This window comes from Protopterus annectens, chromosome 1.part0, assembly GCF_019279795.1.
Source record: "Protopterus annectens isolate FY-2018-M chromosome 1.part0, PAN1.0, whole genome shotgun sequence".
NCBI lineage: Eukaryota > Metazoa > Chordata > Ceratodontiformes > Protopteridae > Protopterus > Protopterus annectens.
Genome location: NC_056725.1, coordinates 1,223,872,460 through 1,223,899,852, shown reverse-complemented (window position 1 = coordinate 1,223,899,852; position 27,393 = coordinate 1,223,872,460). Strand labels below are relative to the sequence as shown.

Genomic DNA, 27,393 nt, shown 5'->3' with positions numbered 1-27,393 from the left:
TTATAGCACTGACGACCTGACATCAGTCTACAGACAACAGCAGCTGACACAGAAGAACATTGATTAGGTTCATAGGTTCATAGGTTCATACTAGGCTATCTGCCCTAGGGCATTTATAAGCCTAGCCAGAGTGTGTTTGGCTTTCGCCACCCATTTTAAATTAATTTTGCTATGCCTTTTTTTGAGGTTAGTATATTGTGCCTCTGTCTAACAGTGACACAGAAGTGATAGCCGGGGTAAACCTACGATCTCCCATACACTCATCAAGATTCCTCTTGAAGAGAGTCAATGTGGGACTCTGCCTAACCTGGACTGGGATTTTATTCCAGAGTGAAGGGAGCTTCTGGGTTATGAATCTGTCCCTCCAGCATGTCCTATTTATTTCAGTGCTGAGGTTCAAGTCTCTCGAGCGTGGCTCGATGGGATTTGGATTTTCTGAGGTGCAGCATGTCCATTAATTCTGGGTTGGACATGGCTTTATACGTCAGGCACAGATCGCCTCTGAGCAGGCGGTATGCCACTGAGTAGAGCTGGAGTTTCTTTAACCGGGCAGCATATGGCATCTGTTTGAGCCCTTTGATCCTCTTGGTGAGGTACTTTTGGGGTCTTTCCAGTTGCTGCAGGTGTCTGGTAAGGTACATCCCAAAAGGGCATTGTACTCAATTATGGGCCTGATGAGGGATGAGTAAAGAGGTACGATGACCTCCCCTGATCTAGATGTGAATCCCTTCATGATTAGGTGGGCTATATAAAATGTTTTTCTAACCACTTTGGCCACGTGGTTGTCAAATGAGAGATTGCTATCAACTTGGGTCCCCAGGTCCTTAATGACTTCTTCTGTACTTAATGGATTACCACCTATGTGGTAATTTGTGGCACTTTGTTTTTGCCAAAGGGGATGACTATACACTTTTTGGTGTTTAGCTTGAGGCCATGGCTCTGGCTCCAGTTGTCTGTTTCTATGAGGCCCTTTTGGAGGATGCTTGTGTCGGCTGGAGAGTTGATTATGGCGCCCAGTTTGCAGTCATCTGCGAACTTGGTCTGCCACAGTCCTTCCGTGTTGGCCTGTACCGCCGAGAAATATATACCGAACAAGAGAGGTCCCAGGACTGAGCCTTGTGGGACGCCACTTGTAACTGGTTTAAAGTCTGACATGGCTCCAGCAATTCTAACCATGTGGGTTCTGTCCTTGAGCCAGTTTGCAACCCATCTAGTGACATAGGGGGTTATATTTAAGCTGGTGAGCTTATCTATAATGCCCGAGTGGAGTATTGTATCGAAGGCTTTTGCGAGGTCCAGGTAGGCTGTGTGGACCACCTTCCCCTCGTCAATGGCCTTGGTGACTGTTTCAAAGAAATCGACCAGGTTTAAGAGGCAGGATCTGCCATTACCAAAGCCAAACTGGGTAGGATCCAGTGTCTGTAGGTCCCCAATATCTTTATTTATGAGGTCCATGATGATCCTTTCCATAGCTTTGCAGACCAAGCTAGTCAGGCTTATGGGGCGATAGTTTCCAGGATCCGTTGAGGCACCACCTTTGTGGAGAGGGACCACAGTTGCTGTACGCCACTCTTTGGGTACATATCCTGTAGTAAGGCTAAGATTGAACAGTAGTTTTATGTTTGGGTTTAGCTCTTCTTGGAGTTCATGTAGGACGCAGCCCGGGACACCATCTGGTCCCATTGATGCTGTGTTTTTTGCTTTGGAGAGGGCGGCTCTTACCTGAGCATCTGAGATGTCAGGGGGGCAGCACTCTGTTGGGATAGATATTTGCCCTTTTGGTGGGGAGAGGGGGGAGAAGTTTGCACTGAACCTGTCAGCTAGGATGTTGGCAATGTCTGTGGACTCGGTGTATTTTTTTGTCATTTTGGACTAATTCTGAGCATATCTGGGAATTACCACCCAGGTTCCTAACATAACTAAAGAAAGCCTTGTGATTATCCTTAGTGTCCTGTGCAATTTTTCTCTCGAAGCTGGCCTTAGACGATTTTATGAGTGTCCGTAGTTTTTTGCTAATACTGATCAGAGATGCCTTCCCTTATTGGGATTTTGCTCTATCATGTAGTAGCTTCCTCCTTCTATTGTATAGTTTGTTTATGGCTGGGGTCCACCAGACAGGACGTCTGCCTTTGGAGGATTGGGTCTTGGTTTTATTTGGGATTGCATGATCCATGCATTCCTGAAGGTGTTCATAGAATGCATTTATAAAGGATTCTGCGGTCTGGGCCGTATTTTCCACAGGCCCGGGGGCTTTGAAGGATTTCGCCTCGGTATTGAGGCGTGTGAAATTTGCTTTAGAGAAGTTTTTCACTGTGGTTTTCTGGGCAGGGGTGGGGTCGGATGTGAATATCCAGTGAGATTAGTTTATGGTCTGATCTTACCAGTGAGGGATACACTTCTGGTCTGGAGCATAGTGTCCCCATGTTGGTGATGATCAGGTCCAGTATGTTTTCCACTCTTGTGGGAGTGGTAACAAGTTGTTCCATAGCATTTGAGTTTATAAATTCTAGGAACCTTTGGGCTAGGGTGTTGGAGCTAGAGTAATGCTCCCAGTCTATGTTTGGGTAGTTGAAGTCGCCCAATATAATGGTGTTTGGAGAGACCTTCATATTTTCCAGTATTCATAGGAAGGCCAGGTGGGGTTCCTGTGTTTGGGAGGGTGGTCTGTAGCAGGCTATAAACTGGAAGGCAGTTTTACCCACAGTTAGTTGCACATGGATAGTCTCTGATGCTTCGTGCTGTGCCACCAACCTGGAGGTGTGGGTATCTTTGACGAATATTGATACTCCCCCTCCTTTTGTGGTTCGGTCTAAGTTTTGGGGCCGAAAAGCATGGTATGAGGTATAACCTGGTAGTGCTGGGGTGCTCTCGGGAGCCTTGAACCAGGTTTCTGTTACTGCACAGATATCGATGTTCTCCATGCTAAGGAGAGTTTCGAAAAGTGCATCTTGAGGTTTAGACTTCTGGCGTTGAGTAGCATTACTCTTAGTTTCTTATCCCTTGTGATACCTATGGAGGTGGGTTTGTCTTTTGAGCCTTGCCTAAAAAGGCACTAGGGGGTAGCAAGAGCCTTTGCCAATATCTGAAAGCCCAGGGGTGACAGGTGCAAGCCGTCCCTAGTGAAGCATCGTGGCTTGTCGAGCATGTCATCCCAAGCTGACAGGCATTGGATCCCCTTTGAATGACACCAACACTTAAGCCAATTGTTGAAATTGATCATCTTGTCTTCATATTGTGGCATCATTCTTGGTGAGGGTAAGATGCTACTCAAGGTCAGGGTCATACCGGCCTGGGCTACATGCTCAGAGAGCTCCTCTATGTCTCTTTTCATGTAGTCCAGGGAGGTACGTCTCAGGTCATTCACACCAGCATGGACAATGACTGAGTCATATTTGTACTTGCCTTGGAGTGACCTGAGTGCTTGTGTTATGTGGCGGATCCTAGCGCCTGACAGGCAGCTCACCGTGACCTTCTCCTTGTTCAGCCTGGTGAGCGGGACGTCAGTGTGCCTGACGATAGAGTCACCTATTACAAGTGTATCAGGTGTGTTGTTTAGCCTTAAGGGCTGTGACTGTTCGGCACACTGGCTTTGTGAGTTATGTGTTGCACGTGTTTTGTTTTGGGGTAGCGGTTGCTTGGGTGTCTGCTTTGGAGGTCTCTGCTGCTTAGGCAGATTTTTATTTAGAGCCTCCGAGTATGTTTTTATGTGTTTGGTTTGTTGTCGTGGTAGGTCTATGTGGGACTGGAATTGTAGTGAGTGTGGTTTCCTTCTCCTCCTGACTGGTTACGCCAGTACTGAGTTGAGAGAGCTTAGCCTCCAGTTTGGCTATATGGTTGCATCTCTCACATGTGTTGAAATTTGTTGGGAGGAGGAGAGGGTTGTCTGTGTACATGAGGCAGTTGTAACATTGCCTCAAGATTCCCAGATTCACCTGCTGAACCGGAGAGGAGATTGACAACTGACCTTTGGACATGCTAGAATAGTATTGGGAATTCCTTTATAATTGAAAAAAGGGCCAATGGGGAACAAGGTACTCAAGGGGAGTTTGTAAGGGTGTAGTGCTTTTAATTTTTTAGAGCTGACTTATATAATTGCTTTAGTGAGCAAGTGCCAGGTAACTTAAATGCAATGTGTTACAGGTAACTTAAATGCAAAAATGACAAACAGTAACTTTCTTTCAAGTGAAACAAGGAAATAAGTACAGTAAGCAATGCAGATATCACTAGGTTCATAGGTTCATAGGTTCATACTAGGCTATCTGCCCGAGGGCATTTATAAGCTTAGCCCATAGTTTTGTGGCTTACGCCACCCCTTTAGTTTGGAGAAACTATGCCCATTATTTTGCTGTGCCTCTGTCGAGCAGTGACACTGATGTAACCCCTGGGGTGTATCTGCGATCTCCCATCCATTGGTCAAGATTCCTCTTGAACAAGGCCAGCGAGGTGCTTTGCCTCACATAAACCGGGATTTTGTTCCACAGCATAGGGAGTCTTTGGGTGATGAATCTATCCCTCCAGCACGTCCTATTAATAACAGTGTCGAGGTTTAAGTCTCCCGCCCTTGTGGCTCTGAGGGATCTAGATTTTTTGAGATGAAGCATGTTCATCAAATCTGGGTTTGACATGGCCTTGTATGTCAGGCATAGGTCACCTCTGAGCAAGCGGTAAGCAACTGAATATAACTGGAGTTCTTTCAGTCGGGCAGCATAAGACAGATTTTGAGACCCTTTATCCTTTTGGTGAGGAACTTTGTGGCCTCTCCAGCTGCTGCAAGTGTCGGGTCAGATACATTCGAATGGGGCATTGTATTCGATCATTGGTCTGATGAGTGATGAGTATAGGGAGACTATGACTTCCCTTGATCTAGATGTGAATCCCTTCATGATAAGGTGGGCAATGTAGAAGGTCTTCCTAACTACTTTAGCAATATGAGTGTCGAATGAAAGGCTACTGTCAACCTGGGTTCCCAGGTCCCTAATAACTTCTTCTGTGTTCACGGGATTGCCACCTATATGGTAGCTAGGGGTAACCTTATTTTTCCCGAAGGGTATGACTATGCATTTCTTGGCATTTAACTTTAGGCCATGGCTCTGGCACCAGTTATCCGTTTCTGTGAGACCCTTCTGAAGGATATCTGTGTCGGATGTGTTTTCAACTACGCCACCCAGTTTGCAGTCATCTGCAAACTTTGTCAGCCATAACCCTCCTGTGTTTGCTTGTACTTCAGAAAAGTAGATGCCAAACAAGAGTGGGCCCAGGACTGAGCCCTGTGGGACACCACTTGTGACAGGCTTTGAGTCTGACATGGCGCCAGCAACTCTGACCCTGTGGGTTCTGTCACTCAGCCAGTTTGCAACCCATCTTGTAATGTATGGGTTTACATTTAAGTTGATGAGTTTTTCAATGATACCCGAGTGAGGTATTGTATCAAAAGCCTTCGCCAGGTCTAGGTAGGCTGTATGGACTGCCTTTCCCTCGTCAATGGCCTTGGTGACTGTTTCGAAAAAGTCATCCAAGTTTAAAAGGCATGATCTGCCTTTGACAAAGCCAAACTGGGTTGGATCCAAAGTCTGCAAGTTCCCTATGTCTTTATTTGAGATCCATTATGATCCTCTCCATGGCTTTGCAGATAAGGCTTGTCAAGCTAATGGGATGGTAATTTCCAGGGTCGGTGGAGGCACCGCCTTTATGGAGTGGGACCACAGTCGCTGCGCCACTCCTGGGTACGTATCCGGAGGTGAGACTAAGATTAAACAGCTGTCCTAACTGTGGGTTTAATTCCTCGTTGAGTTCATGGAGCACACAGCCGGGGACACCATCAGGTCCCATGGATGCTGTGTTCTTTGCCTTGGAGAGAGCAGTTCTCACCTGGGCATTAGAGATGTTTGGGGGGCTACAATCATTTGGTATAGATATCTCTCCTTTAGTGGGGAGAAGTTTGCACTGAACCTGTCAGCCAGTATGTTGGCAATGTCTGTAGGATCAGTAATTTTCACATCATTTTGAACTAATTCTGAGCATATCTGGGAGTTTCCTCCTAGGTTTCTGACATAGCTAAAGAATGCCTTATGGTTGTCTTTAGAGTCCTTAGCTATTTTTCTCAAAATTAGCTTTGGATGATTTTATGAGAGCTCTTAGCTTTTTACTTATAGTGATCAGCGGTGTCTTACCTTTTAAGGATTTTGCTCTATCTTGTAGTAGCTTTCTCCTTTTGTTGTAGAGTTTGTTTATGGCTGGGGTCCACCAGACTGGACGCTTGCCTTTGGTACAAAGAGTCTTTGTTTTGCTTGGGATTGCCTGATCCATGCAGCCCTGCAGGTGCTGGTAGAAGGCATTTGTAAGTGATTCAGCGGTTTGAGTAATGTTAACAGCCGGCTCAGGGGCCTTAAAGGAGACCACACTAGTCTTTAGAAGTGTGAAGTCGGCTTTCGAGAAGTTCTTTACTGTGGTCTTTTTCATTTCAGGTGGGGCGGGATGAGGACCTCCAGCGAGATTAGTTTGTGATCAGATCTCACCAGTGAGGGGTATACTTCCGGCGTTGAACATTGTGCTCCCATGTTTGTGATGATGAGATCAAGTATGTTTTCTCCTCTTGTGGGGATGGTGACTAGTTGTTCCATGGCATTTGAGTTTATGAATTCCAGGAACTTTTGGGCTAGAGTGTTTGGGCTTGAGTAGTGTTCCCAGTCTATATTAGGGTAGTTGAAGTCACCTAGTATGATGTTGTTCGGAGATACATTCATCCCCTCCAGTGTTTTCAGGAAGGCCATATGAGGTTCCTGAGTTTGCGAGGGTGGCCTGTAACATGCTACAAATTGCAGAGCAGTCTTGCCTATGGTTAATTGCACCTGGATGGTTTCCAATGCATCGTGCGATGCCACCAATCTTGAGGTGTGGGTGTCCTTGATGAATATGGATACCCCTCCTCCTTTCTTGGTATTGTCCGGGTTTTGGGGCTGGAACGCATGATATGAGGTAAAACCTGATAGTGCTGGGGTGCTCTCAGGAGCCTTGAACCAGGTTTCTGTCACAGCACAGACATCGATGTTCTCCATACTGAGAAGGGCCTCGAGTGCGTGCATCTTGAGGTTGAGACTTCTGGCATTGAGCAGCATTACCCTTAGTTTTTTTTCTTTGTTTTGTTCTAGGGTGGTAGGTTTAGAATTTGAGCCTTGCCTAAAAAAAGGCACTATGGGGTGGCAAGAGCCTTTGCCAAAATCCAGAATCCCAGGGGTGACAAGTGCAAGCCGTCCCTTGCGAAGCAGCGTGGCTTGTCCAGCATGTCATCCCAGGTAGACAGACATTGGATCCCCTTTGATTGACACCAGAGTTTAAGCCAATTGTTAAAGCTGATCATCTTATCTCTGTATTGTGGCATCATTCTTGGTGAAGGTAGGATACTGCTCAAGGTCAGGGTCATACCTGCTTGGGCTACATAATCAGAGAGCTCCTCTATGTCTCTTTTCATGTAGTCCAAGGAGGTACGTCTCAGGTCGTTAACACCAGCGTGGACAATGATTGAGTCGTACTTGTACCTGCTGTTGAGAGACCTGAGTGCATGCGTTATGTGGCGGATTCTAGCACCCGACAGGCAGCTTACTGTGACCTTCTCCTTACTCAGTCTGGTGAGCGGGACGTCAGTGTGTCTGACTATGGAGTCACCAATGACTAGTGTGTCTGGCATTGTGTTTGGCATTAAGGGCTGTGACTGCTTGACACTCTGACTGTGTGGTCTATGTGTTGCAGGTGTTGTGTTCTGAGGTGGTAGTTGTTTGGGTGTCTGCTTTGGTGGCCTCTGCTGTTTTGGTAGATTTTTGATCAGAGCCTCGAGTATGTCTTTGTGTGTTTATGTGTATGATTTGAGGTTGTGATGGTATTATGTGAGACTGGGTCTATAGTGTGTGTGGTTACCTTCTCCTCCTGTCTAGTCATGCCAGTCCTATGTTGAGAGAGCTCAGCCTCCAGTTTGGCCATATAGTTGCATCTCTCACATGTATTTGTGTTTTGTGGGAGGAGGAGAGGGTTGTCTGTGTACATGAGGCAATTGTAACATTGCCTCAATATTCCCAGGTTCACCAGCTGAGCAGGAGAGGACATTAGCAACTGATCCTCGACATGCTAGAAGGAATAGACAGAAAAACTTAAGAAAAGGTTCTGGGGATGTGGGTGACCGAGAAATGGGGTTTGCTTTTTTGGGGTACTTTCTATAACAAGAGTGCTGTATCGAGGTGATAAGTACTGTAGGAGCAAGTGCTTCGCTATACAGATAGAGAATAGTCTACTTGGGAGTCAAGTAGAGATAATTTATAGTTGTAGGATACACTAAATAGAACAGTAGTATACTTTGAGGAAGGTAGTTTTAAGGGAAAATTTGAAGAGTGGACTTTAGGTAGCCCTAATAGTTTAAATCTGATTAACCGGCGCTGCCCTAGTGTGCAACTAGGGATCCACAGAAGTGCTAAAAGGCCGCGTTTGAGGTGGAATTAGCGTTTCAGGGAAATAAACAAACAACAAGCATACAAATAAAGCTAGATTCAGCAGGCCTGGATCTAGTCTATGCTACAGCAAACAAGGTGTACCAATTTCAGTAAGAAACAGTTAGAATATGCAGGCACTATAAGCCTTTAACCAGAAATTCCCTGCTCAGAAGGGCAGAGTCCAGCCTCTCCTCCCACAAGAGTGCAGACCGCAATCCTTCTTAACGTAAAATAACTGGCCTGAAGCCCAAGTGCTTAAACCAGAACTAATACACTTTTAGAATAACAGACACTGAGCTCTCAATCAGCAGTTCCTAACTTAGAAGGATGTAAGCTACCTGTCCTGCCACCACAGTGCAGGCCACAAACCTTCCTAATGTAAAACAACTGGTCTGAAGCCCAAGTGCCTAATCCAAAAGACTTAGAATGATAGCTACACTTTAATCAAGTTACTACCAGCAGTAATAAATACAACTGAATACTTTAAAGAATGCCTGGATTAGTGCTCAAGTTATACAAACAAAGCTAGATTCAGCAGGTCTGGATCTAGTCTATGCTACAGCAAACGAGGTGTACCAATTTCAGTAAGAAGCAGTTCAAATATGCAGGCACTATAAGCTTTAACCAGAAATTCCCAGCTCAGAAGGACAGAGTCCAGCCTCTCCTCCCACAAGAGTGCAGAACACGAACCCTCTTAATGTAAAATAACTGGCCTCAAGCCCAAGTGCTTAAACCAGAATTAATACACCAGACATTGAGCCCTCAAATCAGCAGTTCCCAACTTAGAGGGATGTAAGCTACCTGTTCTGCCACTACAGTGCAGACCACAAACCTTCCTAATGTAAAACTGGTCTGAAGCCCAGGTGCTTAAACTAAAAGGCTTACAATGAGTTACACCAAGCAGTAATAAATACAATTGAGTACTTTTAAGATGACGCAAAAGCAAAATAAAGTAAAAAAAAACACAAATACTGTAAAAGCAGATAATTTTGTTTTTTTTTGGAAAGAGAGAAAGGAGTAGCAGAAACTAAGCTGATTGGCCTTCTCAAATGCTGTCCCTGTACTGGATTCTGGTATTCGGGCCAGCCAAGAGTGAGACCTAAGGAATGTCCTTTTGGGAACCTGCTTGTTCCCTGTTTGTGCTTCAACCTTTCTATGTGTCTCTATCTTGTATTTTCAAAATTATATGGTGTCATGCATTTGTTAGTGTTGGAGCAGCAAACTCAATTTGAAGTATGTCAGGGTGGTGGGGCATTGTGGGTAAAGGGAGGAGCTCGAGAGTTGGATCTGTGACTGTAGTAAAAGCAGCTGAGCTGGATCCAAGATCTGATCAAAGACCCATAGATTATGATAGAGACAGAGAAGTTGGTGTATAGAGGAATTGTGTTTGAGGGTTTAAGGTACACTGATAACATAGGTAATACAATGATAGAATTTAGTGAGGGGTTTACATCAGATGTGAAAAATGTGTGACTAAAAAGTGGCAGCTACGTACAGTACCATTTGGGGCATTAGTGTGCAGCCTCTGCTTCCCTCACATGTAGATAATCAGGGTGGCAGCTTTGCAGGTCATCATAACTATGCCTACGCTGCTCTCTTGACCTTATAATGCATGTGTATGTCATCAGCACCTTAGCTAGGTCATACTATACATCATAATTTTAGAGTGGACTGTCACAAAAGAAGATACTGCCAGCACAGCTATCTGGAATTTTGTAAATCATTATATGTCATTTGAGAATATCAACATGGTTTATGTAAGATGCTTGTGCTACAACTGTATTAAAACTGTTTGTCATGTGTATATCAAACTGGTTTGTGCAGACGTGTATTAAAAAGGTATTTTATAACGTGCTTGTGTTTAAAATGTAACCACAGTGTACCCTACTGGAAGACAATAGAAATGCACATGCACTATTGTAACTGTTTAAGTGTATATATTTTAACAGTGAAAACTGGAGTACAGGAGGTTAACTTCAGAAAAATAGCTAAAATTAAATTACTTTATGGCTATGCAATAAAAGATGGTATCTTTCAGTTTTCAGTGAGCTAGAGACACAAGAGTCTGTGCCGAAAAGCTTTCTCTATTGCCTTTAGGGTGAAATAATTACTAGTCTTGAAATGTGGAGGAATGTAATTGTTTTGTGACTTCCAGGATCTGCCAGAAATCTGAGGTCCATGTATTTTCACACATAGATGCTAAATACTACCAGATTCCATCAGTGGGGGTTTCACCTGGGATCGAGTCAGATGACAAGAAATTATGCAATTCTGCAAGCTATTCCAGCAGTAATATTTGAGATAGTAATTTAAAAAGTCTCATAGAGAGACAGGGCATTCTGTATTCTGTCTTGGACCTGACAAGAACCATTTACCACATCTGCCTTGTTCTGATGAAGTAAGTTACTAGGGAATAGTATATTTCTATTAGATGCAGCCAGGAATATAGTAAAGCTTAGTTTAGATGTTTTTCTTTATTTATTTGAGACTGCCCTGCAATGTTGTTTTAAATATTCCTGTGGTTTTGAACTTTGATGTCACTGTGAATATATATTTAGTATTGTCTTGTTCTTTTATTATTTATTATTAAATATAGTTAAACCTTTCATTGTGGTTGATCGATCTAGATATATTTAAGTTTTGAGAGTACTTGCATATTTATTTGGTGACACTGTGTGGGCCACTCCTAATATAGGCCTTGGTCTTGGTCAAAGTACCATTTGTATTAATATTAATATTAGACAGTAAGATTGGTCACCCTTTGTTAAGGGCCTTAAAGTAGATGGTAAGGAGTTGGCTGGTGGCAGTGACAACTATTTTATAGTCTAGGCAAAAGGGGGCACAGCTAGTAAACCCATGCCAGCCTCTCCCAGGTGTGTGTGTGTGTGTGTGTGTGTGTGTGTGTGTGTGTGTGTGTGTGTGTGTGTGTGTGAATCAAACCTCAAAGAGTGTGCATGTCAGCTACTAGGGCAGGGACACGAAGCACTGGTTGGACAGAGAGGGTGCTAGAGGTCTTGGCTTGGCCAGTCAGCTGAGATCTCAGCTCTGTAGCTGTGCCAGTGGGAAGTCTTATTGAGGATATGGAGAAAGAGGAAGAAATCAGCCCCAGACTGACTTTGGTTCCTGGGTGCTCTTAAGGGAAATTGCAGTTGATGCAGAGAGCTGTATCTGGAAATGCTGTGTGTGTACCTGTTATCCTCCAAGTGCACGTCCCCCATTTGTGCCAGTGGTGAGGATTGAGGCTCCTTGATTATTGGTCAAGTGGTGGGTTGTCACATTCATGAACCATTGTAGGTAACTAGTCACCAGTCCCTAAAATTGCCATGAAAGAGGTCAAGCATTAACTTGCTATTCATGCATCAGGCAGACACACACTGCTGAGCTCTAGATGTGAATGTTCTAGGAAAATGGCAGCATGTTCTTGAGAAATGAACTGGTGACCTAGCAACCTGTTTATCACATATACACAGTGATTTCTGAATTATACATGGGCAGATGCATGATGCAAATACTTGTTCAGTTAACCAGGGGATGTCAGAGGCTTGTGTAGGCATGTAGTACATAGGAAAAAACACACTATTTCAGAGACAAAATTCCAGACTATTTACTATGGAGGACAGAATCCCCACCTTCCTCATTGTGGAGGTTGTGCCCCTTGCAGCCCTACAAATACAGTAATCTGAGTTAGCTGCATACTGGAGGAAAGAAAGATGTCTGCATCACACTGATAAGCATCCTGATAGCAGTGCAGAACAAAGGATTGGTGAGCCAGGTTGTAGAGCTTTTAGATACATTGCCAATCTAAGAGAGGTAGCTGTACAGAATAATTTGCTTTTTTTTTCAGTTATGCTTTTCAGTATGTCCATCTTAAGTGAATATATGAATGTTCCTTAGTGAGTTTCAACCAGTACCCAATTTTTGATTACCTAGAAATGAGCTAACCTATAGTCAGCAATTTCTAAGTAGATGAGGCTTCAACTTTTTGATTTAAAGTCTCTGACTTTCAAGTGGCCAATCCATGTTTGCTACGGAGAATCACTGCTGGTGAGTTTTTTTATTGGATCACTGGTTTGTGTTACTTTTTTCTGTTTTCTCCACAGCTTATGAATATGGAAGTTGTATATTTAAGTAAAGGGGTTTAGGGGGCAAAGCCCCCCCCTGCAGAATTTGTGAAAGCCAGAAAGAATGAGACACCAATGTTTACTTAAGGGTGAACTTGATCTAGTGTCCCAGTATGAGAAAGATGCTTCAGTGTATTCATGTCAAGAAAAGTTGCATGTTAAAGGACTCAAACTTAATTTACCCTGCATCTGCTTGCACATTGTGCAACTTAACCTTTGCATACTAAATCGAGAAAGGAAGGTAATTACTTTAATGTTATGCTTAGAAAGAAACGTGTCATATTGTCTTTTTTCATCCATTAGGAAATACTTGGATCGACTTGCTGAAGAAGTCAATGACAAGCTGCAGGAATCTGGTCAAGTGGCCATATCAGAGCTCTGCAAGGCGTTTGACCTCCCTGGTGATTTTCTGACAGAGGTATATTCATGATGAAGCAATATATAGATTTTGGTGGCATTTGTGTGCTTCGGCCTTTGAGTACATATAAAGAAATGAAACAGCTATGTGAAAAAAGTAAACACTTTAAAATCTTATTCTGAGTTGGTTCTGAAGAGTGTTATTGTTACCAATGGTTAAGTAACCTAGCTGAAAATTACTTTTATTATTCTACATTTTTTGGATAGGCACAGCTTTGTTTATGATTTTTGCTATTCTGGTTTACTTTCCTTTCTCTTAATGTAGTGTGGTATGATTTCATTGTACCAGCTTATTTCATTCAGTTTATTTTAGCACTGAGAATAGTGATGTTCTTTCTATAATATTTTATTTAGGTATCATTTAATTAACTTTATCTATTTTAGTATTGACTTTTATTTTTTATAGTTTATATGCTGAAGTGTAGCAGTTTGCATACTTGTGATTTTCCAGAAGGTCCTGGAAGATGTACCAGCTGAAATCACTGTTGCAGTATTCCAAACTGATTGGTTTTCACTTCTGACATCCAGTCGGGGGTAACAAAGCCTAACTCTTCCTTACACTATGGATCTGACATATGACTTCAGCCCATGAGCATAGGGGTGCATAAATGGACGTATGAGCTTAAATCCCTAGACTATCACGCCATAGCCAGAATGCTGGTCTCGCACCTGTTGGTTTGATCTTCTCATGGTCGTATGTAACATAAGTGACTTGGATTGAAATAAGTGCCCTGTTGTAGAATGTTCTTTTACTGTTTATCCTGTTTTTTCTGTGATTTTTATTAGATGTCAACTAGGAAGGGAAGGTGTAAGTGTAGTAGTCCGATACCATTTCCATTGCTTTTTCTCCTCAGGTGCAGAGCACGACCACAAATCTTCTATCTCCCAGTCCTTCATACATGACTTTGCATTCCCATTTCTCATTCTTGAATATGCTCTTAGAGACTCAACTACAAAAGCAGTTGGCAAAGACTAAGATGGCGGATTCCTCCACACCCGATGTACAGTCCACACTAAAGAAAAACCTCAAGAGGCGTAGGCCTGGTGTTCAGTTTGCCAAGTCAGATTCCAGTGTACCTGCTGAGGTTACAGAACCTGCAGTATGTCGGACTCCTCTCGGATGCCCTCTATCATGACCCAATTGAAGACCAGTGTGGTGCCCGAGGACCACACGTCCGAAGTGACTTTTACTGCAATGGAGAAGGGAAAACTGTGGATCGTTATCTCAGAGGGCCCGGAAGGTATCCCTCATATTTTAGCACAGGCTGAGATTTCAGGATCACTGAATGAGATACATCAGGGGTTGGAGCCTTCTTGCTTGGCCCATGTAGATGTCACTGTAAGAAGAAACAGCAGAAGAATAAGCATGTTCCCTCTCCCCCAACCCTCTATGAAGAAGAAGTGGATGGACTTTTCACAAAGCTTTTCGAAGCTATTATGACTCTAAAACCTCCTTTGTTTTCAGCTGCTCCACTGTGAGGATGAGGTGGAGGTCTCAGATTTATATGATCATTCCTTAACATACTCCTGTCAAATTCGCTTACCTGGTCAGGTGCCCTCAGTTGATCAAGACTCCATCTCCCCTGATTCTCCTGTGGAAAAGGCATATTTCAGAGAGACCATTGTAATTATGCTGAAACATTTCATTTGGTAGTCTAAGCAAATCTCTGATGTCCAGGAAAATATATTACAGCCTTTTAGAAGTGGACACTCCAGTCCTTTCCCCCTGACCCTCCTGCCTTGAGGCCTTTCTCAATGCTTGCATATTCATGTCTCCTGCCCCAGACTGTCAGCCTCCTGCTTCCAAGGGACCTGAAAGATTCTACAAAGTTCCAGATTAAATTTTCTTTTCAAGAAACTTGAGAATTGTCATTCAGCCATTTCCTTAGCCTCAGACAAACCTTTTAAGCTTCTGCTAAATGCTAATGCCCTACCTTCTGACAAAGAAAGTAGAACCATGGACAGGTCTAGCCTCAGACAAACCTTTTAAGCTTCTGCTAAATGCTAATGCCCTACCTTCTGACAAAGAAAGTAGAACCATGGACAGGTCTCTGCTTCCTCTACCCTGGCCTTTCAGGGTCATTAATTGTCAGACCCAGGTGACCTGACACCTTCTGTTTATTCATAATCTGAATAAGGCTGTTGCTGATATGGTAGGGTCAGACTCCAAAGAACAAATTATGTTTTTGGTATTTCAAGTCACTCTAGCTAGGCATAGCATAAATGTAGCTGTGATGCTGTTAAGGCCTCTTCCAGAGAAGTTGCTATTGGCTCGGTTATTAGGAGATATGCCTGGTTACACAATCAACCTGTCTCTGAAGATTTCAAAACAAAGCTCCTAGATGTCCCTCTTGACAGGGATCTTCTCTTTGGATCACAGGCCGCTAGTTTGTTCAAGATGTTGAAAGAGCAAGGAAAAACTATGAAGGACTGCACAAATTCTTCCTACTTCTTTGCCCAGATACCAGAGAAATTACCCTGTCAAGTCCACTTCTTTGGTCAGAACAGAGCATAGGCCTTCTCAGAAAGACAAGAAAGCACCCAGATAGAGATTTTTAGAAGAAGCTAAAAGGAGGACCCCTGATCTGGAAAGCCTTCCTTCACAGATAAGGCAGTGTAGCTACCTTCTCTCTCTCCCCTGTCTTCCTCCGTGACCCCACTGTTAGCCTTTCTTAAAACACTCAGTCTTCCTAGTACATACTGGGAAAAGATCACTTCAGACAAATGGGTACTCACTGTCATCAAACAAGGTTACAGAATGTCCTGAAAGTACCTGTCTCCATTCAGAGGCATTCCACCATCTCACCACAACCAGTTGCATCCTCTGTCACCCATCCTACAGGACTTACTTTCCCAAGGCACCTCAGAACCAGTTCCTCCTCAGTATGTTGGCAGAGGATTCTACTTGAGGCTGTTCCTCGTGCTAAGAAAAGGACAGTGGAGACCCATATTGGACTTTTCTCAGCTGGACACCTTCCTCAAGGTACCCACTTTTGAAATACTATCTCTTCAGTCCCTGCTACCCTTTATCCTTCCACAGGACTGCCTTGTATTTGGGACTTGGACTGTTGCTTGCATATTTCCATGCATCCAACTTGCAGGAAATTCCTAAGGTTCTCTACTGACTCATCACATTTTCAGTTTTCTGCTTTGCCTTTTGGGTGTTGCACTGCCCCCACCCCCAGCGTTTTCATAAAGTGACTAATTTCAGTTATAGCCTTTGCGGGGCTTGGAATACAAATATTCCCCTGTACAGACAAATTGCTAATCCAGGCTTCATTGCCTTAGGTCCTATTGCTGTACCTCAGCTTCATCCTCATCCTCCTCCTGCAACTGCGGTTCACTGTCATTTTCAAAACGTGTTTCTTTCAGCCCACTTAAGATGTATTTTTCTTTGGTTGCAGACTAGGCATAAAAAGCACACAGACGTTTCTGTCCCAGGAGAATGTGCAGAGCCTTACAACTTTTTCCTATCCCTCTTACCTCTCCATGGTAAAGGAGATTCTCAGAGCAGTAGGTTACATGGTGTCAACCATCCATATGCTTCCACTAGCCAGACTGCACATGAGGAAAATACAGTGGTACTTGAAAAATGTCTGGTTCCAACATTCTCACCCCCCTAACACACAGATCTGTGTCATACCTTGTCTTAAGAGGGAGATCCATGGCATAGGTGAACCTTAATTCAGGCCTGCCCTTCAAGGTACAGACTCGAGATCAAGAACTGTACACAGCTTTTGATGAAGCTTGGGGGGGAATGGACTGTGACTCACGAGGTCTAGGATTGCTGGCAATCCAACCTTGAGGCTGAACACCTCAACCTGAAAGAGATGAGAACTCTCATTTAGGTCCTACAAGTCTTCTCCCATCTCTGGAAACCAGGACCTCTTAAGAATATTCACAGACAACACAACAGTCATATGGTACATAAACAAGGAAGGGCAAGATCCTACCAAGTTTGCAGGTTGGCTCAAATTACTTGGGACCTGGCCATCAAGGCGAAAATGTCCCTTCAAGCAGTATACATTCCCTCCCAGGACTGTGTCCTGACAGACTTTCTCAGCAAGGCCATCAAAGATCTGCTCCCACAAATGGATGCTCAACAGGCAGGTATTTCTAGACATAACACACAAGTAGGGTAAACCACAGATCGACTTAATTGCTTTGGAGAACAAAAAATGGCTCCCTATTTCTGGACAAGGACTCCTTATCTCCAGGCTTGGATGACAGATAACTTATCTTTCAGTGGGCAGGAGGTTTTCTTTATGTCTTCTCTCCATTGTCTCTGCTACCAAATGTTTTACTAAAATTACAAAAAAAAGTCAAGAATTCTACTGGTTATTCCATATTGGCTAGGACAGCATTGGTTCTTCATTTTCTGTCTCTTAGTCGGGGGCAGTCACCACAAGCTATCTCACAAAGTGGACCTGATCACACAGCAGAAGGACTCATTGCTTCACTTCTTCCTATTATCATTCAATTAAACCCTATGGACGATAGGATTCTGATCCCTTCTAGACACCAATTTTCTGAGAATGTGCTTCAGGTTCTCTAGGAGTCTAGGAGAATCACTGCCCCAAATTCCTACTAACTAAATGGAAGACATTTTCAATCTGAAGCCAAGGTAAAAATCTGGTCACGAGATGGGTTGCCAACTGGCTCACGGATAGAACACACATGGTCAGAGTTGCAGGTGCCATGTCTGACTCTAAACCAGTTACAAGTGGCGTCCCACAGGGCTCAGTCCTGGGACCCCTCCTGTTTGGTATATACTTCTCTGAGGTACAGGCAAGCACGGGAGGACTATGGCTGACCAAGTTCACAGATGACTGCAAACTGGGGGCCATAATCGACTCTCCGGCTGACACAGATATCCTCCAAAAGGGTCTCACGGAGACAGATACCTGGTGTCAGAACCATGGCCTCAAGCTAAATGCCAAAAAATGCATAGTCTTCCCCTTTGGGAAAAACATGCCCACGGATTATCACATAGGTGGTAATCCACTAAGTACGGAAGATGTAATTAGGGATCTGGGGACCCAGGTAGATAGCAACCTCTCCTTTGATAATCACATTGTCAAAGTGGTTAGAAAATCCTTCTATGTAGCCCACCTAATCACGAAAGGGTTCGCATCTAGATCGAGAGGTCATTGTGCCCCTCTACTCATCACTAATTAGGTCCACAGTACAGTACAATGCCTCATTTGGAATGTACCTTACTCGACACCTGCAACAGCTGGAAAGACCACAGAAGTACCTCACCAAGAGGATCATGGGCCTCAAACAGATGCCCTGTGCAGCTCGACTAAAGAAACTCCAGCTCTACTCAGTTGCTTACCGCCTGCTCAGAGGTGATCTCTGCCTGACGTACAAGGCCATGTCCAACCCGAAATTAATGGACATGCTCCACCTCAAGAAAACCAAATCTCTTAGAGCCATACGCTGCAGTGAATTAAACCTCAGCACAACAATAAACATGACATGCTGGAAGGATAGATTCCTGTCCCAGAGACTTCCCTCGCTCTGGAATAGAATCCCAATTTATGTTAGGCAAAGCCCCTCAGTGACTCTCTTCAAGAGAAATCTTGACGAATGGATGAGAAGTCGTAAATTTGCCCCTGGGATCACTTCAGTGGCCCTGCTAGACAGAGGCCCAGGAAAGTAATTTAAAAGGGAGGCGAAAGCCAACACATTCTGGCTAGGCTTATAAATGCCCTTGGGCAGATAGCCTAGCACCTACCTATGAACCTATGGACCCAATAAAATGAAATGTTCCTTTTGTTTATCTTATTTTGTGTGAGCTCACAAAAGGCAGTTTAGCATATTCATCTATTAAAGCCCACCTTCCAGCCATCTCAGCTGTCTTCCCTTTAATCCTCATGTCCAGACTTGAGGTCAGACAGTTTTTAAAAGGGGTTCTGCACTTAAAACTCTCTGAGAAAACCCAGATTTCCCCTTGGGATCTCATTATATGCTGGAAAGATCACTGTGCCTCCCTTTATCTAGCTGCTTCTTGCACTCTGAAATTCTGCATCTGGAAAACCATTTTTCTGGTAGCTCTCATTTCTGCTAGATGGTCTCAGAGCTCCATGTACTCATGGTTACTCCACCCCTTCCTTATTTTCTGTAAGGACAGAGCATCCCTGAGAATGAATCCCTCTTTCATGCCTAAAATATAAAATGAGATGTCCGTCAATCGGGATGTCAACATGCCTTTTTTCCCCAACCTACAGAATAGGGTTGAAAAAATTCGGCATTCCTTCAAAGTACACATAGCACAGAATTTACCTGGACAAGACTAAGTCTATTCGTAAATCAGACCAACAGTTAGTTTCATTCTTGGACTCTAAGCTGGGCCAATCAGTATCCAAACAGGGTATCACTAGCTGGATTTCTAGGTTCATTTCTTTTTGCTATACTTACGGCAAATTAATGTCCTCTTTCCCAAAGGCGCATTCTAATAAAGCAGTGGCCTCATCTGGAGCTTTCTTCAGGGGGATAGATTCCAAAATAATATTACTGCCACTCTATGTTACCCTATTGTTTGTTGGTAATGTTTCATTTCCCTCGAGGAGAATGTCTTAATTTGGAGGAGGTCTCTCTTGGAGTGCTGAAGCAGGTTTGTGCTATGCAGTACAGAACATTTGTCTAAAAACAGGAGTTGTCAGCAAGGTTAGTTATTTAGTTTTTGTGCTGGATGCTTTTTCATGTAAATTTGGTAATGGATAAAGTTTACTTTTTGTTTTTTATTTCTGTTATCCTCATATGAAGGAGTGGCACAGCCCATTAGTACTTGTTTTATTTGAGTTGACATTCCCATGCATTGTATATCCTGATTTTTCTTTGCAGTTTACATTTCTTGGATATCAGCTTTATTTATTGTATTTCATTTTATGTTAATTTTTGTTTACCTGGGTAGAGCACTGGTAAAGACTGATTAACTGCATTAGAAAATCATAAAAATTATGCAGAAAAGGACTTCTGGATCAAATAGTGAAAGTATTTCTCTTTTCAAGAAGACTAATTAGTACCATTCAGATTACTAAGAGTGTAGTACTAGCAAAAAGAGTACAAGTACAGTGTGCATTGTTAAATAGTGACATTGAATATAAAATGGGCAGAAGCATAACAAAGAAGTAGAATGTGTATAGTGACTTAATTAAACTGATGTAAACAAATAGGTAACCTGTTATGCAGCTACTATTCCAGATGTACTATTCTACGCAGGAACACTCAGTACGAAACAGTGGGCTGGAATAAATGTAACATACTAAATGTTAAAGCTTAGTAGATACACACTAGAGAGTTGATTATCCAAACGTCAGTTATCAGAACCAGCCTTCCAAAGTTTTCAGGTAGGAAAAATCATAAAATCTGAATATGTAAACATTATGCGCATTTGCTTGAGCATGTTTTTTGAGCTTGTAACCAGCTCTTGTGTTAAAAATATTCTTTATTGTCCATTGGAATTGCTGAATGGTTGAAAAGTGTATTCCTGCAGGAGAAAAAACAAAATTTTAGATGTTTTTTTTAAATCTGGTTCAATTATATGTTTGATTATCCGAACAATTTGATTGTCTGAACTACCCTAGATCCCAGTTAGTTCGGATGATCGACTCTCTATTGTAACCTAGAAATGTTATGTTCCAAGAAAAGTGTAGAATTAAAGTATTGGGTAGATGAAGTGAAGGGTAAAGCAGGTAAGTTAGAGGGCATTTGACGAAGAAAGGTTTGACAAAAGCATTTGTCTTGTCATTAGGAAATATTTTGTTACCTTTGAACACTCATGTCCTTAACAAAATGTTTTAAACTTGAAAGAAACACAAGACTAGATTTCTTTCTTTAGTTATGATTTTAGCTTCAGTCAGCTTCCATTTGTAACATCTTTCAGTAACTATATTTCTAATTTAGTGATGGTATATCTATGAAATTCTGTTACTTTTTTATGTTGCACAAACAGTCTCTAGTTATTTTAGCAACTCTTTATTCTTCTAGGATAAATATGATGCCCTCACCATATTTTCTATGTCAAGTTCCTTGCCTGGTCTGTATATAAATTTAACAACATATTTTTAGGGATGAAGTACCATCCTCTACAGCCTTGAAGTTTTCTTGTGCAAAGACATTTTGAACATTCTTTACAGGGATTTGTGATGTATTTGCATCTGTACTGCTTTGTCATAGACATGAAATAGAATTTCTCATGTCTGGGCACTGTTGTGAATGGGTCATGTTTCTGTCTCAGCATGTCTGTTTTGTGCATCTGCAAATCTTGCTGACCTATAGGCAGCTGGTTTTGTGCAGGCGCCTAACAGCTAGACCATTCGGGATGGCATGTACTTTTAACACATCTGTCTTTTTTTAACATTGTGCTTGTCATGTATTCTTTTGCCTCTGATTGCTCTCCATTTGTTTCATCTCTTGCTATGTTCCACTTTGTCTTCTTTTCATTCAAGTGTACCTTTTGAAAGCTTCACTATTCCTCAGTTTTGTGGCTCCTCCTCACATTTTGGGCACATGTAGCCCAACTGCAGCTCCCCTTCCAATCATTGCCAGATTTTCTGAATAACACTCTTCATTGCAAACCCCAACAGTTTTCCAAGTACAGCATCTGTCTCACAGGTGCATACATTTTTAAGGTACCAGGTTGTCACTTGTACTTTTAGTGTTCATTTCAGGGTCTGAGTCTAACATTAGCCTATTCTTGCTCTCTCACATCAGTTTGATAACATTTTGCAGTTCTTGCTGCTGTCCCACTCCAAACAAAATAGTGTCTGGTATCTGTGTCTGCTCAGCATATTAGGCTGTATAATCATAATATTTTCACTAGGAAGTCCCACAGGGCCATGTAGGGGAGGTACTAGCACTTAGAGAGGTTGTTCTTTACTACACAGATCACTTTGTACTAGGGATAAAGACTGGGGGTCCCATAGATTGCATTAGAAAACCATAAAAAATTATGCAGAAAAGGACTTCTGGATCAAATAGTGAAAGTATTTCTCTTTTCAAAAAGACTAATTAGTACTATTCAGTATATCACCTTTGTGGGATAGAAAGTAAGGACTCAAAGTCTATACTAATTTCCTCTGTGTTACAAAATGACAAGAACAATACATTGAAATCACAGAGTTTCAAATAGCTGATGCACCCTTAGTGGCAGAGTTCATTCATTAACTTCACATAGGTTCATAGGTTGGTACTGGGCTATCTGCCCAAAGGCATATATTAGCCCAGCCACGTTGTGCGGTATTCTCCTCCCCGTTAGTAGTTCCCTAGACCCTTGTACTAGCAGTTAGTACCCTTGGCCCCTATCTAGTAGTGTTGTTGGTGTGATCCCCGGTGTGAACTTTCTGTTACCCATCCACTCATCAAGGTTCCTCTTGAAGAGTGATCGTGAAGGGCTCTGTCTTATGTAGATTGGGACCTTGTTCATAGTAAGGGAAGTCTCTGCAAAGGGAATCTATCCCTCCAGCATGTTTTATTCATTGTTGTGTTGAGGTTTATATCTCTAGAGCGTGTGGCTCGAGTACATTTGGTTTTGCTAAGATGGAGCATGTTCAACAATTCTGGGTTGGACATGACTCTGTACGTTAGACAGAGATCGCCTCTGAGAAGGCGGTATGCAACAGAGAACAGTTTTAGCTTTTTCAATCGTGCTGCATAGGGCAACTGTTTTGAGGCCAGTAATCCTCTTGGTTAGGTACCTCTGTGGTCTCTTCAGCTGCTGGAGATGTCTAGCCAGGTACATTCCAATTGGTGCATTGTACACAATAATGGGTCTGATGAGGGAAGAGTAGAGGGGCACCATTACATCCTTAGATCTTGATGCAAACCCTTTCGTGATCAGATGGGTGATATAAATAATTTATCCAGAATAAAAAATGAGTCCCTACTGTAGAATCATAAGAACTACACGAGGAGGACCGGTAAGGTCAAATAGCAGATTATAGGTATACCTGCAGTAAAAAGAACACGCATATTGTTTGTATATGTGGAGCCCTCTTTTGTAGTCTGACATGCCTAAAGTCTGTCGTCTAGTCAACATCATGCAATAAACATATGATATCACTCTTTGTTATTCATTACCCCACGTCACTCATAGGATTGTAGGAGGTTACTACGGTAACAGCCCCAGGGCCCTTGCAAGTCTAGCCAAGTTCAACCCATGTTCCCAGGAGTGTCTGGTTCAAGCAGACACTGCAATCATCATCTGTTACCCATGCCCAAGAGGGACACAGGTGGAACCCCTTGCGTGAATTTCTGGTTACCCATCCATTTGTCCAAATTATGCTTAAATGGGGCCAATGAGTGGCTTTGTTTAACATGAATAGGAAGCTTGTTCCTAAAGTGGGGAAACCTCTGTCAGGCAAATCTGTCTCTCCAGCAAGTTCTGTTGATATCACATACCAGGTTAAGGTCCTTTGAGCGAGTGACCCGTGTGCCATTTGAGTTGAGAATGTGCAGCATTTCCATTACAGCTGGGTGAGACATTGCTCTATATGTAAGGCACAGGTTGCCTGTGAGCAGTCTGTACAACACAGAGTAAAGTGGCAATGATTTCAATGTGTCTGCGTAAGACAGATCTGGAAAACCCTGAATTTTCTTTGTAAGGAACCTTTGTAGTTTGTCCAGTTGCTGCAGATGTTTGGAGAGGAACATACCGAAGGGAGAGTTGTACTTTATTACTGGCCTGATGAGGGAGCAGGGGGGTAATAACTTTTTTTTTTTCTAGAGGCAGTGCCCTTACTTATGATATGAGTAATATAATATGCCCTTCTTACCACTGTGGAGACATGGTGATCGAAGTTAAGATTGCTGTCAACCTGTGTGTCCAGATCTTTCACCAGTGATTGTGTGCGTAGGGTATTACTATTGATGTGGTAATTTAAAGGAGCATCACCCATGCCAAAGGGGATGATAATGCATTTTTTTGCATTAAGTTTAAGCCCATGACTTTGGCATCAGTCATTAGTCTGCGTAAGACCTTTTTGCAGGATGTTGACATCTTTAGGGGTTTCAATGATCGCTCCCAGTTTACAGTCATCAGCAAACTTTGTCGGCCGCAGTCCTTTAGTTTTAGCCTGTATTTTGGAGAGGTAGATTCCGAACAGTAGGGGTCCCAAAACCAATCCTTGTGGAACACCACTGGTTACGGGTCTGCTATAGAAGGTGGAGCCCCCTACTTTGACCGTATGAGTTCTATTAGTGAGCCAGCTTGCAACTCACCTGACAGTATATGGGGTGATACCCAGCTGGTGAGTTTATCAATGATGCCTGAGTGGGGGATTGTGTCAAAGGCCTTGGCTAAGTTTAGGTAGGCCATATGCACAGATTTGCCCTCATCTAGGGCTTTGGTGACTGTCTTGAAGAAGTCTACCAAGTTTAACAGGCATGATCTCCCCTTGACAAAGCCAAACTGGGTGGAGTCGAGCATTTGGAGATTTCCTGTATCTTTGTTAATAAGGTCCATGATGGTTTGTTTCATGGCCATGCAGATAAGGCTGGTCAGGCTAATGGGTCTGTAGTTCCTGGGGTCTGTAGATGCACCCCCTTTGTGCAAAAGGATGACGGTAGCTGTTTTCCACTCTGCTGGGATGAAGCCAGTGCTTAGGCTGTGATTGAAAAGCTTGCCCAATGATGATGCTAATTCCTGTTGTAACCCATATAGAACACAGCCTGGGATGTTGCTTGGTTCCATAAAAGCTGTGTTATTGGCTTTGGAGAGGGCATTTAAGACCTGCTCCTCAGTGATACTAGATGAGGGACAGGTGTTAGGGATGCTTTGGGGTATATGTGGTGGGGACTGAAGTTTTCACTGAACCTGTCAGCCAGCAGATTTGCTATATCCATAGGTTCTATATATATGTAGTATCATTAACTAGGAGTTCGACTCGTATCTGGGCCTTACCTTTGAGATTACAGGTGTAACTAAAGAACACCTTGTGGTTATCCATAGGGAAGATAATCTGGATTCGTAGTTAGCTTTAGAGGACTTCACTAGGAGTCTTATTTACTTGTTTAAGTTGAGGAGGGAGTGTTTCCAGTTTTGAGACTGCTCCTTCCTACTCTTAAACATCAATTTGTTTCTCCTGTTGTATAGCCTATTAATGGCAGTTGTCAGCCAGGCAGGTTTGTTTTTCCTTGAAGATCTTGCTTTGGTTCTATCAGGTAAGGCAGAGTCAATAAGAACAACAGCACCAAAACTGAAGAAGTAGAAAAAACAACTAAGCAGGATTCACCAAACACGATTTATTCTGAGGAAATCAAAGAACTCTGACGTCTCGGCCTTCGCCTTCCAGGAGTATAACACAAGTAAAACCATCAGATCTTATATACAGGTTAAGTCAATTAAACAGGTAATTAAACAATCAATATACTAAAAATCAATCAATTAGACAACATTTTCCAATTAAAATCTTCATTAAGTCCATTTGGATATAAAGTTTTAAACTTTAAAATATAAACAGTTTCCTTATATAATAACAGCTGTTTAATTTTTAGCATATCTCTATCATTATTAAATACTTGCTCCAAAATTGAAGCTTTAAGCAACCTTTCCTCACTATTATGCTTTTCAAAAAAATGTCGAGCAACAGGGCTCTCATTCTTAACATTAACTATGTCCCTGACATGCTCTAATAGTCTTATTTTGAAAGGTCTCTTTGTTTCCCCGATGTAAAATTTCTGACAGGGACATGTTAATGCATAAATAACCCCTTCTGTTTTACAACTAAAACAACCATGAACTTTAAAACGAATATCATTTATATAATCAAAACTACAAGTAATAAAGCTGCATGCTTTGCATTTTCCACACTGATAGGTTCCTTTTAATCTAACTTGTTCTACCATTATGTCTGTAGGGGCACTAAATCTACTTCGTACCAGAAGATCTTTAATACTTCTGCCCTTTCTGTATGAAAATTTTAAATTCACATTTAACCATGATTTAACATCATTTAGAGAGCTAAAATACTTCCAGAATGTAAAAACATTCTTAACAAATTCAGGGGTATAACAACCATAAGTAGTGACAAAATACATAACTTCATCATATGTTTGTTTTTTCCACTTTTTTTGACTAACACAAGATTCAGATCTTCTTTTCTGCATTATATTTTCTTTACTATAATTATTAACATAGTCCCATAATTTATTGAGACATTCATTCAGACAAGATGTACTATATCCTCTCACTAAAAAGGCAGAGTCAATACACTTGTACAGGTGCTTGTATAAAGCATTGGTGTATAACTCAACATAAGTGCCTGTTCGATCAGTGGGAGGAGGGGCTGTGAAGCTATTTATGCCTTCACGTAAGAGGTTGTAATTAGTCTTGGAGAAGTTTTTTAGTGTAATTGTCTGACATTAAACTATAACTCTGTAACATCTTCATCTGTGCTTAGACGTGGATTGAATACTTCAACCAAAAATCAAACTTAATAAAAAAGTTTTGCTCTCATTCTGGCCTCTTCACCCCTGCGGATGCTACAGACCTACAGATGACTAACATTAACCATATTACACTTGAACTAGTATCTAAATTTAAATTGCTAGGAGTCATTATTGACCCATTTATTAAAATTGACCTCCACATTACTGTTGTCTGCAAATGTAGTTGTATGCTTGGCTCTCTTTATTGTGTCAAAAGCATATCAACCCACAGGCAGAACTTATAACCATCCCCTCATTTGTTCTTACCATTGTCTTCTACTGTTCATCCTTCTTTACAAATATCAGCTCACTATCTACTGATTAGCTCAAATTTACGTAACACAGTGTCATTAATTTCATGTCTGTCCACTCATGTACTGCTCACTGTGTAATATCTCTAAAATCCATTAGCTGGCTTGAACTCACAGATTTATTGCTTCGTCTCTAACAGTTGTCCAGTTAATACTGCAGTTCCTGGATAAATGTCCAGCTCTTAATCAACTCATATGATGGCATAACTCCTTTTTGTTCAGTTTGTTCTTTGTCATCATACTCCCTAAAAAACACAATGCAGTCTACAACTCAGCATGGGATTCTTACTTCTTCATTAATCCATCCACATTCTGGAACAGTCTTTGACTACTGCTCAAGAACAATGCAAATTATGTCTCCTTTGGAGCAGTACACTTAACCTGATCTAGACAGACAGACAAACAAACAATTACTTCAAACTGAGCTGACTCTATGTAACTGCATTTTCTCTGCCCTATCTTACCTCACCTAAATGTGCTCTGTTAATGACATACTTCCTGTCTGGTGCTGCATAGCCTTGAGTATGAACTTTGTCTGTACATGCATATCCGTAAATGTTTTTTGTAGTATTACAAGCAGTTTATTTATGCTTTGCTGAAGTGAGCTTTTCAGTGTGCTATTAGGAAATATGC

The 27,393-nt window shown here is 42.2% G+C and overlaps 1 protein-coding gene across 2 annotated transcripts in view; it reads left to right on the top strand.

Annotated features, from left to right (window-relative positions):
- The window catches only part of UFL1 (UFM1 specific ligase 1), a 911,566-nt gene that overhangs the window by 248,332 nt on the left and 635,841 nt on the right, over nucleotides 1-27,393 (top strand). For both annotated transcript variants that reach the window (XM_044065765.1, XM_044065759.1), the window contains exon 5: nucleotides 12,902-13,016. In XM_044065765.1, the coding sequence (XP_043921700.1) occupies nucleotides 12,902-13,016 (115 nt within the window). The remainder of the gene's footprint in view (nucleotides 1-12,901; nucleotides 13,017-27,393) is intronic.